Below are 13251 nucleotides of genomic sequence, written 5' to 3' on the forward strand. Positions count from 1 at the left end.
ATGCTGACTGTTGCTGATCACCTTCCTCTCCTCCAAGTGCTTCAAAATGGATTCCTTGAGGACCTGCTCCATGATTTTTCCGGGGACCGAGGTGAGGCTGACTGGTCTGTAGTTCCCTGGATTCTCCTTCTTCCCTTTTTTAATCAATCAACCCAAGCTTCTTGGGACCCTTTTTTAATTCTAAAAGGGATTGCAGGGAGGTCATTGGAGGTGTGGGGACAGAGGTAACTGAGGAAAATGGCATGGTTCCTTGATGCTTTTGGTTTCCCAACAGAATCCTAAAAGAAATCACTAACAGAATTCTTACATATTTCTTCTTTAGGCCTAAGCTTACAAAAATAGTCTTCATTATTTTGGGTGTGAATTATTTGCACCTGCAGTTGCACTCGTTTAGAGCCTAATGATTTGATTGAATCTTAAAAAAAAAAAAGTAATTCAGCCTGTAAATAGGTGCAATAACTGTTGCAAATGCCTACACCTGCAGTTCTTCACCATGTAATTGTGAACACAGCTTGCAGTATTGAAGGCTTGCTAAAAACCTGGGCTTTATATTTTACCATAATGAATGTGTGAGACATTCCCCCGAAGTAATATCTTCAAAAGACGTAGAGCCAGATTGTGCCTGGTTTCTGTCTAGAATGATTCACAAAGGGAGAAGAAGGTTCAAGAAGCCCCCCTCTGGCCCTCATGCAATGGCTGGGCACACTGTCGATGTGTTCTCCCTTGAAGGCAGCAGTGCTATCTTTCAAGCACCCCGTGAGTTCAAGACATTCCAAAGTGAGGGTGGGAAGGAGGTGGGATCAGAGCAAAGCAGACTTGTATGGACAAGCAGATATGTCAGGGGTGCAGCAATGGGTGTGCTCCCTGCATGCCTGGGAGGTCTGGGGAGTACTGTGATGTCTGGCTCACCTATTGAGTGATGTGGCTCTGCATCACCTCCTTTGTGAGCCATGGGAAAAAAGCAGCAGTTGTGCCCATGGTTTTATCATTGGCCTTTAAAAGAAGGCCACTGCCTTTGTCCAAATGGGTTGTGAGCTCTGCATTCATGTTAGTGTAATTGTCAAAGAAGTGCTGTGTGGATAGTTTCTGTTCCCTCCAGGTAAATGTAGATGAATAAAGACCCCAACTAAAGGAAACGATAGAAGCCTTGACAAGGCACTAGACCAGGAGTGGCCAACCTGTGGCTCCGGAGCCACATGTGGCTCCTTCAGAGGTTAATATGCGGCTCCTTACGTAGGCACTGATTCCGGGACTGGAGCTATAGATGCTAACTTTCCAATGTGCTGGGGGTGCTCACTGCTCAACCCCCTGCTCATCCCCAAGCCCTGCCCCCACTCCACCCCTTCCCCCAAGGCCCCTGCCCCTTCCCCTGAGCCTTGCATGCCCTCGCTCCTGCCCCCTCCTCCCTTCCCCTCATAAGCCTCCTGCGCATGTGAAACAGCTGATTATGGGGGCAGGCAGGATAGGCACTGATTGGTGGGGTGCTGCTGATGTATTATTGTGGCTCTTTGGCAATGTACATTGGTAAATTCTGGCTTCTTCTCAGGCTCAGGTTGGCCACCCCTGCACTAGACAATAAATATAGGCATTGGCTCAGACTGAAAACGCCTTTTCCAGCTGTAATTTGTATGGTTTACCAGCATGATTTCCAATAGCAAATATGACAACAACTAAAATCTTTTAATAACAGGTTTACTGAACAAAATATGCCCGTGAAGTCACTCTTCTATGGAAAATCCATCACTAGGTTTGCTTTTCTTTGGATGTGTGTGATTTTCATTAGCTGTCATATCAGCTCTGTGTGATCTGTTGGTTGGGCATATCAGGTTCCATTGCAAAACAACAGATCATGGCCATGTGCAGAAAATAATTTCATTAAAAATGAAAAGAAACTATGCTATAAAATGTCATTTTTGGGGAGGGGGAAAGGGGAGGGGAGAACATGCGCAAGGTCCTTTATAATCAGTCATCCAAAATAAATGTGTTATTTAGGAGCTATTTTAAGGCAGGCTGGCTGAAAACATGTTTTATTAAGCAATGTAAAAATAATTCACAGTATATTATATCTTTCACAAAGTAATCTTTTGTGATTGTTTTTGAAATATATGTTGATTGTTTCATAATTTAGATTATTTATCTTACAAGGAACAGTAACTCAATTGCTTCTCAATTGTGTATCTTACAAAATAGCGCCTTAATGGAGCACATACTGCAAAACACTAAAGAAAAGAATTGGTTAGTGACTTCTGCTTATGAGTACATGACTAAGGCCTGGGAGAACATGCTGCTAAAATTACTTACTAATGATCTATGAAAACCAAGAGAATGGCTGAACATGCAGTTATATATATGATTGAGAAGGGGTGGGAAACAGTGGCCCTAGTGACCAAAATACGTTTATAATTCGTGCAATAGTTGTGAGCACATCTTTGCTCACACACAATCCTTAATTTGCATATGCTAATAGTTACTTTGTGCATGTAGATTAGGTAATTGCACCTGCAAGTGCATGTGCGATTATATGACTTGTGTGGACAAGTGGATGTATTCGTTAATATTGTAAGCATATATAATGAGGCCTGTGAAAATTTGGCAATAAATATTATGTTATTTGGTCTTCATCCATAAGCATGTAAGTATGTGTATAACTTTAAGCGTGTGAGCAGTCCCATTGATTTGGGGCCTAACGTGGGCATATTTCATTTGGCATGTTCAAACTGAAGTAGTTATGTTGTTGAAAATAAACACATTAACACATAAGTGATCATGAAACTTGCTCTTACAGAATCAAGGGTATTCTTTAAAACTACAAGATTAATTAGCCTCATTGACTTTATGGGGGTCTCCGCCTGTGTCCTTTTTTATTAACATGCTGGGGAAAAAAGATCAGATTTTGATCATTAACAAAATAAAATGTCTTGCTGTGTGTAAGGTGTCTACCGTGCAGCTTACAGAAACCTCTTGTTTTAGCAGATTCCATGCAGGGCTTGATAGATGGAGTGTTTGTCTTTGAAGATCTTTCTACGGAAGACAGTAAAACTATACAGGGCTATGATGCTATTGTTGTGGAACAATGGACTGTCCTAGAAGTAAGTATATCATTTACTATAATTTGATTTTCACCCTCAGGTTATTGTAATATTTTTCTAAATCACAAGCTGGCAAGATGGTGTAGTAGACTTTCACATACTTCAGAAATACTATGCTTTACTGAGGTAAAGGAAAGAGGGCTTGAAAACATAATATGGTAAGTTAACCATAAGTGGGATGCCTACGTGTCTTGATAAGATATGTTTCCTGTGTTGTACATTGCAGTTCTCAGCTAAACTTTGAGGGGCATGAGTGTTGGGGACAGATAGAACTCAGGACCAAAAATATATGCCTCTGCTACATGAACTATAAAGAGAATCTCCATCAGTTGTCATGGCAACATAATCACAAATGCTAGCTCAAGTTCTAACATTACATTCATCACGGGGGTAGTGATACTAAAAAAAACTCTTAGATAGATATAGATGCCATGAGTACACATCATAACTAGTAATTCGCTTTGTAGTGACCTCTCTGGCCCACACAAAAAGAACTGACAAGGTATGAGTAGAGATGCATCTTTGGCCAGAATGCCGGTCAGCACTAACCAGAGTTGAGTGTTCACAGATTAAAGGAGAGAAATGGGAACAGAGTGCAGAAAAACTAAGCATGCGGCATATCACCTTATTGCTATGAAGTCACTAGAAAGACTCTTTAGATCAGGCCCAATGGTGTATATCTCCAGTTGCAGGCAAAACTAGTTCAACTAAACTGAGCTTCAGAATTCTTTGCATCTAAAATGAAGCATCAAATGTAACAATGCATTTGTATTATTACCCACATTTTTACTTTAATTTGCTTTTTGTATGTCTATTTCAGTGCTGGCAGAAAAAAATATGTATTTAAAAAGATAATGACTAAACTTCTAGTTTGCTATATGGAGTAAAAGGGTATAAAATCCTGAGAGAGGCTTAAAGAAAGCATGGATTCACAAAAAGTATGCATAACAAAAAAAGTTAAGCACTACTGATTTTAGTGGTTATCAAGGGATGACTTGTGGCTTAGTGAAATAAAATGGCCGTACAATAATGTTCAGAGATCTTATCAAAGAACAATACAGGCATTCTGTTAACTAGCTAGTGGTGGGTCCTCTTGTGGCTAAATGTGTCTGAATAAATAATTTGTGTCTTATGGTCACTCTTAATAGTTATAATCTTGAAAGCAAGTTAACAGGCTATTTTCTGCACATTTCTGGGCTAAATTGTGGCATTAAGACAGAGCCTTGCAAAGAGTGCTTGTGAGCCATTGCATCTCACAGAGGCATCGTATCCTAATTGTGCACTGTGCCTCCAGGTGTTCTTAGGGAGTCCCCTTGCAGAAATTCTTACAGAAGCTGCAGCATATGCTCCTTTCCAGGGTAAGGAGGGGAATACAGCCATGGCCTTGCCTACGCCTTTCCAGTTTTCAGGTGATTGCTGCTTGTAACAGTGCTACACAAAAGCTGTCCTCATACTCAGGAGCTCGCAATAGAACTGTAGTCAGCCCTTATGTGCTTATATAAGTGTAAGAGTTAGGGAGACAGGTTCTTTCTGACCTCGCCTGTCTTGCTTACCCACATAGGGGCTAGGTACAGTCCAGCCTGTCTGTGCTTTAAGAATGCATTTTAACACCAAGTTATTTCAACATTTATTTTTGAAAGAGCTTGACCTTTTTCCTGATAAATATTCCAGTTGTATAAATTGAATTGTTAAAGAGAGGATATATAAACAATTAAAACCCTTTGAAAGCTACAAAGCCTTTCTTGCTATAAGCGATGCTTTACTTTGGTTTTCCTAAATTTTAACTGTTGTGGGTGTTAAGTATCAGGCAACTCAGAGGAAACGATAAATACTCATCCTGTGAATTTCCACAGGAAGCTTTGGAAGTCTTACTGGTTTCTTTCAAGGTACAAGCCTTAAAACTATATATTTTCTTTACTATTGTTGCGGTATAATATTTTAAACATTTATAGCATTGGCTTCAGTTGGATTGTGGCAAGTGTATTCTCTTCTTATTGATTATATCACTTGATAGTTTATCTTGATAGATTTTTGGGTTAGGTTTTCCTCACTGGCTGAGGCATGAAAATACTCTCCCCAAACCATCTAAGACTTTTGAGAAGTTAAAATTGGAAGTGACTTCTGAAGGAGTGGAAACAATTCAAAAGACTTTTTTTAAAAGGCAAGAATGAACATATTTCAGAGGCCAGTGGGCCAACAAGCAGAAATGAGTGACCTAAAAGAATGCCACGCATATCCATATCCAGGGTGTGCTCTTGTTTCACCCTTCACATTTCGCCTTTGTAATCATCTGTCAGACGTAGTGGTTCTTCATAGAACATCTTTGGGATGGACTTTGGAGCCAGTGCTAATTGAACAGTTTCTCCAAGTCTCTTGAGTACAAAAACGTTTTCAGATATATTAATTAATTTTTTTTGCCTTTTCTAGGGCTAACTAATCCTTTTCAGCAAACACTTCATCAAAAGGCAGAGTAATATAGGCTCTTTGCATGCAGCATTATTCAGGATATAGAAGGCTATCCAGGCATTACTGTAGTACACTAGGTGTTAAAATCATCAGTTCTCATACAGCAGGTAACATGCACATCAGATGCGGTACACACCGGGTGGGCCAAGTTAATCCCTGGTGCAGTTCCCTTGACTTGGTTGTAAGATAGGCCATTAACTGGGTAGGATGTGGATTTGAATTGGGAGGATCTAGGAATATATAACTCAGGTGCCATAGTTAGATCATCACCTGATGTAACTTGAGAGATCAGGATGGCCTGGATGCTTCCTGGCAATCCTGCTCTTTATGTTTGTGCTGATCCTAAGAAACTCTTGCATCCAAACCAATTCAAGAAGATTGAGAACCAATGAATTTATCACATAGCTAGAAAAGTATCTCAGAGGTTTGTTGGGAAGCCATGTAAGCTGGCTATCCATGACATCCTTTCCCTTAAGAGAGTTAGCCCACTATTAGTATTCCTATAATTCTTACTGTTTTCCATAGAGTCACCAACTGAGATCAGGCCCCCGCTATGTTAGGTTCAAATGCATGAAGAGAGAAGAGCTTATAGTCTATATCAGTGGTAGGCAACCTGCGGCCCGCGGGCCGCACGTGCAGGGGCAGCTCTAGGAATTTTGCCGCCCCAAGCAGGGCAGGCAGGCCCCTTCCGCGGCTTGCCTGCGAACGGTTCGCTGGTCCCGCGGCTTTGGCGGACCTCTGAAGCCGCGGGACCAGCGGACCCTCTGCAGGCAAGCCGCGGAGGGCAGCCTGACTGCCTCCCTCGCGGAGCTGGCAGAGCGCCCGTCCGCGGCTTGCCGCCCCAAGCACGCGCTTGGCGTGCTGGGGCCTGGAGCCGCTCCAAGCAGTTCATCGTTCCCGGCCAATGGGAGCTCCGGGAAGTGGATGATTAGGGCACTCCTCTGGTATGTGGAAGGATCCCAGTTCAAGTCTGCTTAATTCAGAGCAGGGAATTAAATCTGCCTCTCCTATGTTTCAGATGAGTGCCCTGACCACTGGGCTGTTGGCTATTCTGGAATGGGTCTCTCTCTTTGATTTCTACCAGAAAGTCCATCCTGGACCTGAGGAAGTTTTGTCAAAGCCAATATGTTTCAATGGATAAACATTTTCTGACCAAAAAACCAACAACATGCCCTGAAAATTTCACAATCATTTCTAGTTAGAACCCAGGTGGTGGGCAACCTGTGGCCTGGCAGGGTAATCCGCTGGTGGGCCGCCAGTGTTCTGTCCAGTAGACCAAACTGTCTCCCAGCCAGATGTTCTTAGAATTCACCTTTGTTCACAGACAAATGCAGGGAAATGAAGCGGCAGAGAGGAAGATTAGATCACAGCTGGAGAGAGAGGGACTTCAGGTTCAAGGATGACAGAACTCAGTGAGACACAATGGAGTTATCTGGAACCTTAATAAGCGCTTTGCCTCTACTACAGATACACCAAAGAATCATCAGCAGAGTTTTCCAGAGGGGTGAAGTGTCTGGTTAATCCAGACTTTCTCATCTTTATGTAAGCTCATGGTTGGTGCATTATAGGTTATGTTCATCTTTTCTAAAATTCCATCCTGTTAGAACATGTCTGTCTTGCACCAGGCAGATGGAAGAAACATCCATGGACAGTCAGAAATTCGTGGATAAATTGACTCCCATTTTGGGCTTATATCAGACCTGCTTATCTTGCTTAACGCTTCAGAATTTTTGGGATGGAATCAGAATTACATGTACATTTCAGAGTAATTTCTGGAGAGCTTATCCAACTTCCCTTATTTGTGTGCTCCTTCTGGGGATGAGAACTGGCTTATCAAATATGTTGTTTCTTTAACTGTGCTCCAATTTAAAAAGTCCAGCCACAACTATGAAAGAAAAGATGCCATATATCTTTCAGTACCATCAATAATAAAGTAATAAATAAAAAGATAATAATACCCTGCTTTTATACAGTGCTTTGCATCAGCAGATCTCAAAGCACTTTACAAAGATCAGTGAATCTACTGAGACTAAATAAAAGGTAAACTTTTCCAATCATCATAAAGGCAAATGAGGGGGAATTGGCACGCCTCTCTACAGAGAAAATATTGCCTGTTTAATTGCTATTAAACAACAGTAATGCTTCCAAGTCTAAGAGCGAGAACAAGCTGAACTCTCTGATGCACTTGGTATGTGTATAAAATGTCAGTTTGCAAGAGGATGTAAAGCTTGCAGCTGTCACAGTATGCGGTCCGCCAAGCAACCGACAGGATGTAATAGTTCTGAGTTATTTAACTGTTTCCACTCAGACAGAACAGAACTCTGGTATCTGTGCAAATGACCAGAGAACTCTTAATGACTAAATGTTTCCCTCGACCCTATCACTTTAACCCTAAAAATGTCAGGTCACATTATTTTCATTACAGTCTGTGAGCTCTAGCATTAAAACTTCTTTCATGGTTTTAATTCTGCTTGTTCAGGCAAATTTGGGTAGGCAGCTCTGATCAATCAAAGACTGTCTGGTTTCCCTTCTCCCCAACTCTAATGTGTCACCTTCTCTTTCCTGTACCCAAGAAACAGAACATGTTGACAAATTAACCAGTATTTCATTAAAATGAAGTACTATAAACAATTATTTCAAATATTTGCATTGTTTTTCACTAGCGAGTAACATTCATTCTGAAAATATTTTCCTTGATTAAAGGATATTTCCCCACTGTGCATCTTTAGCTCTCACTTCAATATTTTTTTTCCTCTATGTCTGCAGCGTGTTGACTCGAATTAAACTATAAGCTCCCAGATATATTGTGATGTTGCAGTGTCTGGTAGAATGGAAGTAATGTGATATAGTATCAGCTATAGGTGTGATAAATGTTCATAATGTTGTATCTACTCCAATAGACAAAACAAAGTTATTTCTTTCAGCTGCCTGGGTTACAAGTTTCCTTAATTCAGTGCTCTTTCTGGAAATTTCTCTGGACATCTGGCCTTAATTCGGTTTTAAATCTGATCTACCTCAGATTCCAGTGAGTTTGGTGGGCTTGATCGCCTCACTTTGTTATACTTGTCAGTCTATGGTCACAAGATAGACCCATGACTAGAATAGCAAGAGGGTTGAAGGTGATGAGTACAAAATTCAGTCCTATGAAAGGCCTGTACCACATAAAAGTAATCGCTCAGTGGGGAAAATATTGGCGGTTTGTCCTTGTTTTGCTCCTTTATTATGTATATACAGCTAAAAAGCTTGGGGAAGGGGATTGGGTTTTTTAAAGGGGTTTTTTTTGGTAATGTTTGTTTCTTATCTTAAAAATATAACAAAAATGCCAAGTGTAATCTTCTCTTGGTTTTGCTGGAATCTGGAAATGTGGATTCAGACCTTTTTCGGCCCTTGACTGTAGGGACAGGAATGTTAAAGTTCTAACAAAGGCAGTATTTCTTCTGTCTACTGATAGGGAGCTTGAGTTAAATAGGTATTGCCAAAAGCAGACAAAATACAGAGTTTTAGACAGTCTTAATAATGATCACTTTCCCTCTCACTCATGTTTTGTTTTGGTCTTTGTGATCTTGTCATAAATCTGTTAGTTCTCCATTCATCCGTAGAGTCTTCAAGGAAAAATAGGGAAGGATAGACACAGAGATGAATTTCCAGTCTGGAAAAAAGCTCTTCTAGCCCTTCTTTATATTTCATAAAGAACCAAAAAGGCACAAATTCATTTCCATTCCTTCAGCAGGTCACCTTTAAGCCATGCAATGGAGATGGGAGTGAAGCAGCTGCACAGGGAATTGGATGCTGTGCATCCCCCTCCTCCAGACTTAACTCTGAATAGAGCAGTATGTTGGAGGGATCTTTGGAGGCAGGCCAGGGGATCCATGACTACATATACAGTGGCCCCAACCCTGCATAGAGGAGGGCAATGGCTGCTCTTCCATTGACTGGAATAGGGATGGTGAAGGGTCTGCTCTTTAGCTCTGTGGACTGCCTAAAGACAGGAGGGGTGGCAAATTTCATACTCGTGGAGTTGTCATCACAAAGGCTGATTACTTGGGCTTTGTCCAGGCAGTGGGATGAATTTCACCCTGGGTGACTTGCAGTGGGAAGCTGAATGGTCAACATTGAACAGTGTGTGCTATGAAGTGTGCCTGGCTATCATCAGAGATACCAGTTCCTGAACAATAAATGAGCTAATTTTTTTTCCAAAAATTGTTGACTTACAGATAGTAGAACCAGTACCAAAGTGAAGCTATGTGAGAGTCTAGTAGAGCCTAATTAAAAAGGTGTCACAAGAATGTAGCTACTGAAATACACCAGATGCATTCTATGGTCTAGATGAATTGGTTTTAAAAAAATATACTGATAAAAATTGTTGGATTATATTTCTCATGCCCGATGGCCAAGAATGTGAAAGTTTCCCACAGTACTGGCTGTGAGAATTGCCATTGAAATGTTAGTTTAAAACATTTACTAAGACACTTTCTAGTGATGAGTGAACTATATTGATGTGTTAGCCGCATAGAGTTGTATTTACAGCTGAGCCTCTACTCATCCTCCACTGTGCAAATTGCTTCTCTACATAAACGTGCCTGTGCTTTGCAGGTGCAAATACCAAGTGTGAGCACTTGAACAATCTTAATACATGTGCATGTGTCGGGGTTAGAATCTGCATCCACAAAACTCACTAGGAGAGGAGATTTACACAGGTGCACACAGGTGTTAAGACTGTTCAGCAGCACACACAGTTTTGGACTTGTGACATTTGGGTGCATTTATGAGCGTGCAATTTGGGCCATGCACAGTGGAGCTTGGGGATGAAGATGTACCTGATACAGCAGAATTTTGCTCATCTTCATTTAGCTAATCTGCAAATCCAATAATTCTTACAAAATAACTGGTAATCTCTCACCCCTGTTCTCACTTAAATTGTCATAGCAATGTGCTGTAGTGATTGTACTAAGGCATTGTTACTTTCTCAAAATATACACAGTGCACACATACCATGAACCATCTGAACTACACCTGTCCAGAATAATGTGCAAGGCCTCCCTGTGATTTTGTTGTAGTTACTCACTGATGTCTGAATACTGCAAACTGATCAGCATGGGTAGATATCACTCAAAGTGTTATGGATGCAGGGGTTTGCCCAAGCTGATGAGTTTGCAGGACTTGTGTCTAATTTAGAAAGCTGGTAATCCACAGTGGACTTCCCAATCAGTGCAAATTAGCAATGTTCTGTTGTGCTATGTACTGAAATTTAGGAAGATCCCAATCTGAGAGCAGGATAGTTCAACTTTTATTGCTGTTCCATACACAAACACATAACTTCTCTTTTGCTAACAATAAATATCTTTTTTAAAATAGATCAATAATATTATATGATTAACCAAATGACTCTATGGGAAGAGTGCAAAAATAGAACGAAATATCATTAACAACTCCATATTAGGGATTCTTCCATCTCATAATGCACAGAGGACATAAAACATTCCTTCACCAGCCTATTCTCAGCGAGCCAGACACATTTTTATTCCTTTCTCTTTTTCTGAGGTGCAAATCCTGCTCTCCCCACTTCCCCTTCCCATGGGGCTATAGAGAGTCATAATTGCGGTGTGACTGGGGGCAGGTTGTCCGAATCTGACACAGGGGTGTGCATTCCCTATAGAGTTATGAGGCTTCTAGGTGCTACAACAATACAAATAATAGATAAAAATAATTAACAACCCATTTCCCCATGCAGAGACGCAGGGGACAGTTGCAACTTGTCTGTGTTTCTGCTCCCAATCCTGATTGCCAGGATTCCTCCTCCACCTCCAAACTCTGTCATTCTTTTCAGTGCACAGCTCATCCGGATTTGCCTTAAATACTTTATTAAGACTTATTTAATAAAGTCTTAATGGGATGTTCCATCTTTTATTCCTTAATCTTGGTCTGTTTTGTGTCCACATTGCAAGAAAATATACATTGGGCAGGGACCAAAGTTGGCTCACTTGTAACTGAACTACATTTACTTAACTAAAAAAAAATCATTTTGACTGAATTTTTTTCAGTCGGACAAGAACTTAGCAGTCTTTTTTTTTATGTTGCTCAGTGACTAAAACTGCAACTGTAAAAGAAAATGAATGTTGTTAATACAGTATGTGGTATAGTTTGCCCTAGGGATTATCTTTATGCTTTTTAAAATCAGGTTTTAGGCATTTCTAATAGCTGAGACTATTGGGCGGAGGGAAGAAATGTTGAAACCAAACAGCAAAACTATAAATAAAAATGAAATCTTATTATGTGCAGCAAATCAGGGAAAAAGCACAGCTCAATGCGTTCTGGTTTTTTGACACTCAAGGTGTGATCAGAGATTACTTACCAACCGCAGGAGAGTGGGAAGTGAGTTAATTACAATTTTGCTCCCTTTCACAGAATGAAATGTCTCTCAGTTTGATACAGGGTATTATTTGTGCACCTTCTTTTTCATTAGAGTTCTGTCATGTACTTTCTACTGATTCTGTCTAACTAACCCTGAGCTTCAAAAAATCCTAATTACAGTAGTTTAATCTCATGCTCTTCTGTATTTGAACTTAATATAGCTACATTTAATATAAGAATATAAATTACATTTACTATAAGATTAGAGACTGCTTTTTGGTGCATGGCAAGATTGTGCTAAAATTTAGTGTGCATTTAGATGCTTTTTGTTTTGGAAAGAACCATAATGGTGACACTTCGGCATGGTTCCACACTCAGGTTTATTATCAAGATGTGTATTCCCATGTGTCTTCGTCAGCTATGGTTCCTGGTGGAACACAAGTTCTACCTGTGATACAATTACACATCGTGGCTTCTTCTTGCCCTTCCATGTTAGTGTCTCTGTGGCTCTCTTGGTTCTAAAGCTGCTAGTACTTATATTTGCCAGTGAGGAGTTTGAGCTCCACTGGAAAAAAAAATTACTTAAGGTGAAAAAAAGCTGCTGTCCTCTCCCCTACCTACCACCACTGACCAGAGCTAGTTGGGATGGGGCAGGTGTGTGCCTGCAGATCACTGGCATGGTGACCTGGAGAGAGGTACTTTGGCTGATTCCACAGAGGCATTGGGTGACTTCCAGCAGAGCTGTTAAGGAGGGCCATGGAAGTGATTCTAGGGCCAGGTATGCACCTCTGCAGGGTGTGGACATGCTTTCTCGTGGGTGCTAAAAACCCAGTTGACTGGTATTAGGAAAAAAGGGTGGATAGAAAGGTACCATGAGACTAACACAGAAAACAGAAGCTACCTTTAGAACAATTTCTATCCACCCGTTTTTCCTAACCATTCCCCTTCAATTTTCTTATACACTTCAACCGTCTGAACTAATAAATGCTTTAATTTTGTTGAACCCTATCCTGTTCTTTTCTCTCTCTAAGCTTCTGTTGAGACATTTAACATCATCTGCTACAGGTGATGCATAGGTCTGACAAGTCAGACAGGTCAAAATCCCACAGGGATTCATTGTCTTGCTGCTGTGAGAGCCTGCTGAGAAAACTGGCTGTGGCAGGAGACAGCGCATCGCTGAAATGGTTCGGCTCCTGCAGCAGCCAAATGTGATTTGTGTTGTCGTGGTGCTCTTCCTGGTTGCCATAACTACTCTTGGATTTTGACATGTTTGTCACATTTCTCGATGAAACAGGAAGGCTCTCTTTGATAATCTTAGCCCTCAGGTGCTGAATCTGAAGTCTGA

The 13251-nt window shown here is 40.9% G+C and overlaps 1 protein-coding gene across 3 annotated transcripts in view; it reads left to right on the plus strand.

Annotated features, from left to right (window-relative positions):
* RFTN1 (raftlin, lipid raft linker 1) overlaps positions 1 to 13251 on the plus strand; it is a 163339-nt gene that overhangs the window by 133557 nt on the left and 16531 nt on the right. For 2 of the 3 annotated variants that reach the window (XM_045005979.1, XM_045005978.1), the window contains exon 7: positions 2971 to 3089. In XM_045005979.1, the coding sequence (XP_044861914.1) occupies positions 2971 to 3089 (119 nt within the window). The remainder of the gene's footprint in view (positions 1 to 2970; positions 3090 to 13251) is intronic. The other variant, XM_045005980.1, reaches the window with a different exon arrangement.

Source organism: Mauremys mutica, chromosome 2, assembly GCF_020497125.1.
Source record: "Mauremys mutica isolate MM-2020 ecotype Southern chromosome 2, ASM2049712v1, whole genome shotgun sequence".
Taxonomy (NCBI): Eukaryota; Metazoa; Chordata; order Testudines; family Geoemydidae; genus Mauremys; species Mauremys mutica.